This window comes from Gorilla gorilla, chromosome X (assembly GCF_029281585.2).
Source record: "Gorilla gorilla gorilla isolate KB3781 chromosome X, NHGRI_mGorGor1-v2.1_pri, whole genome shotgun sequence".
NCBI lineage: Eukaryota > Metazoa > Chordata > Mammalia > Primates > Hominidae > Gorilla > Gorilla gorilla.
The window spans coordinates 122,283,756-122,286,117 of NC_073247.2; the positions used below are offsets into that span (position 1 = coordinate 122,283,756).

The 2,362-nt window shown below is 46.2% G+C and overlaps 1 protein-coding gene across 1 annotated transcript; it reads left to right on the forward strand.

Moving 5' to 3' along the window:
• Positions 1 to 1,119: 1,119 nt before the first annotated feature.
• CRIPTO3 (cripto, EGF-CFC family member 3) lies at positions 1,120 to 1,939 on the forward strand. Its single transcript, XM_019019040.3, is given in 2 exon segments — positions 1,120 to 1,740; positions 1,742 to 1,939. Coding segments are annotated over 2 exon segments (567 nt in total). The 5' UTR covers positions 1,120 to 1,320; the 3' UTR covers positions 1,889 to 1,939.
• The last annotated feature ends 423 nt before the right edge of the window (positions 1,940 to 2,362 follow it).

Below are 2,362 nucleotides of genomic sequence, written 5' to 3' on the forward strand. Positions count from 1 at the left end.
AATGGCAGGAAAATACCCACTATTTCATTCTCTAAAATAGGTGGAATTGATCCATCTCTTTGGCAAGCTGTATGTGCCATAATGTCTGGGGTAACTTTTTCCCTGGTGCCCCCATTACCACTTCAGATCCTTTGTTAAGCAAACAATATAGGAGTTTCTTAAAACGGGGCTCTGAGTGCTTATTCTCAGATAAGCCCTGCCTCAGTTGCAAGGTCTTTCATCTGAAGATGACCTATCTTACGTGTGTGGGAATACATTTTTCCATGATTACTTCAACAGCTGCATTCTGATAATCTGCCTGGGGAATAACTGTTGATGGATAAAATACAGCCAGCTCATCTCGCCAGTGAATAATGTGCTTTCTGGTTCTACCACGTGAAAATGAACTGCTCAGATCCTCTTCATCTGGAATGATTTCCAGGGAAGAATGAGTGACTGAAACTGCTGACACTTTCAGAATAAACCCTTGATGTCTTTGACAATTGCTCCAAGTGATTTGTTTTGGGATAAGCTTGCGCGCCATGTAAGGTAAAGTGACTGATTCTATAACGATCCAATTGTTCCTTTGTCTCCCCGTTTACATATAACAATGTTGTCAATGTTTGATTGAAAACACCTAGCAGGCGACACACACACCTAGCTCCTCAGGCGGAGAGCACCCCTTTCTTGGCCACCCGGGTATCCCCCAGGGGGAGTACGGGGCTCAAAACACCCTTTTGGAAAAACAAAGGTGGAAGCAAATTTCAGGAAGTAAAACTTCCTGAAATAAAATAAAATATCGAATGCCTTGAGACCCATACATTTTCAGGTTTTCCTAATTAAAGCAATTACTTTCCACCACCCCTCCAACCTGGAATCACCAACTTGATTAGATAAACTGATTTTTCTTTTTTCTTTTTTTTTCCCAAAAGAGTACATCTGATCATTTTAGCCTGCAACTAATGATAGAGATATTAGGGCTAGTTAACCACAGTTTTACAAGACTCTTCTCCCCGCGTGTGGGCCATTGTCATGCTGGTGGGCGTCCCGCCCACCTGAAAGGTCTCCCCGCCCCGACTGGGGTTTGTTGTTGAAGAAGGAGAATCCCCGGAAAGGCTGTCTCCAGCTCAAGGTCAAAACGTCCAAGGCCGAAAGCCCTCCAGTTTCCCCTGGACACCTTGCTCCTGCTTCTGCTACGACCTTCTGGGGAACGCGAATTTCTCATTTTCTTCTGAAATTGCCATTTTCGCTTTAGGAGATGAATGTTTTCCTTTGGCTGTTTTGGCAATGACTGAATTAAAGCGATGCTAACGCCTCTTTTCCCCCTAATTGTTAAAAGCTATGGACTGCAGGAAGATGGCCCGCTTCTCTTACAGTGTGATTTGGATCATGGCCATTTCTAAAGCCTTTGAACTGGGATTAGTTGCCGGGCTGGGCCATCAGGAATTTGCTCGTCCATCTCGGGGAGACCTGGCCTTCAGAGATGACAGCATTTGGCCCCAGGAGGAGCCTGCAATTCGGCCTCGGTCTTCCCAGCGTGTGCCGCCCATGGGGATACAGCACAGTAAGGAGCTAAACAGAACCTGCTGCCTGAATGGGGGAACCTGCATGCTGGAGTCCTTTTGTGCCTGCCCTCCCTCCTTCTACGGACGGAACTGTGAGCACGATGTGCGCAAAGAGAACTGTGGGTCTGTGCCCCATGACACCTGGCTGCCCAAGAAGTGTTCCCTGTGTAAATGCTGGCACGGTCAGCTCCGCTGCTTTTCCTCAGGCCTTTCTACCCGGCTGTGATGGCCTCGTGATGGATGAGCACCTCGTGGCTTCCAGGACTCCAGGACTACCACCGTCTGCACGTACTACCACTTTTATGCTAGCTGGCATCTGCCTTTCTATACAAAGCTACTATTAATCGACATTGACCTATTTCCAGAAATACAATTTTAGATATTATGCAAATTTCATGACCCGTAAAGGCTGCTGCTACAATGTCCTAACTGAAAGATGATCATTTGTTAGTTGCCTTAAAATAATGAATACATTTCCAAAATGGTCTCTAACATTTCCTTACAGAACTAACTACTTCTTACCTCTTTGCCCTGCCCTCTCCCAAAAAACTACTTCTTTTTTCAAAAGAAAGTCAGCCATATCTCCATTGTGCCCAAGTCCAGTGTTTCTTTTTTTTTTTGAGACGGAGTCTCACTCTGTCACCCAGGCTGGACTGCAATGACGCGATCTCGGTTCACTGCAACCTCCGCATCCGGGGTTCAAGCCATTCTCCTGCCTCAGCCTCCCAAGTAGCTGGGATTACAGGCATGTGTCACCATGCCCGGCTAATTTTTTTTGTATTTTTAGTAGAGACGGGGGTTTCACCATATTGGCCAGC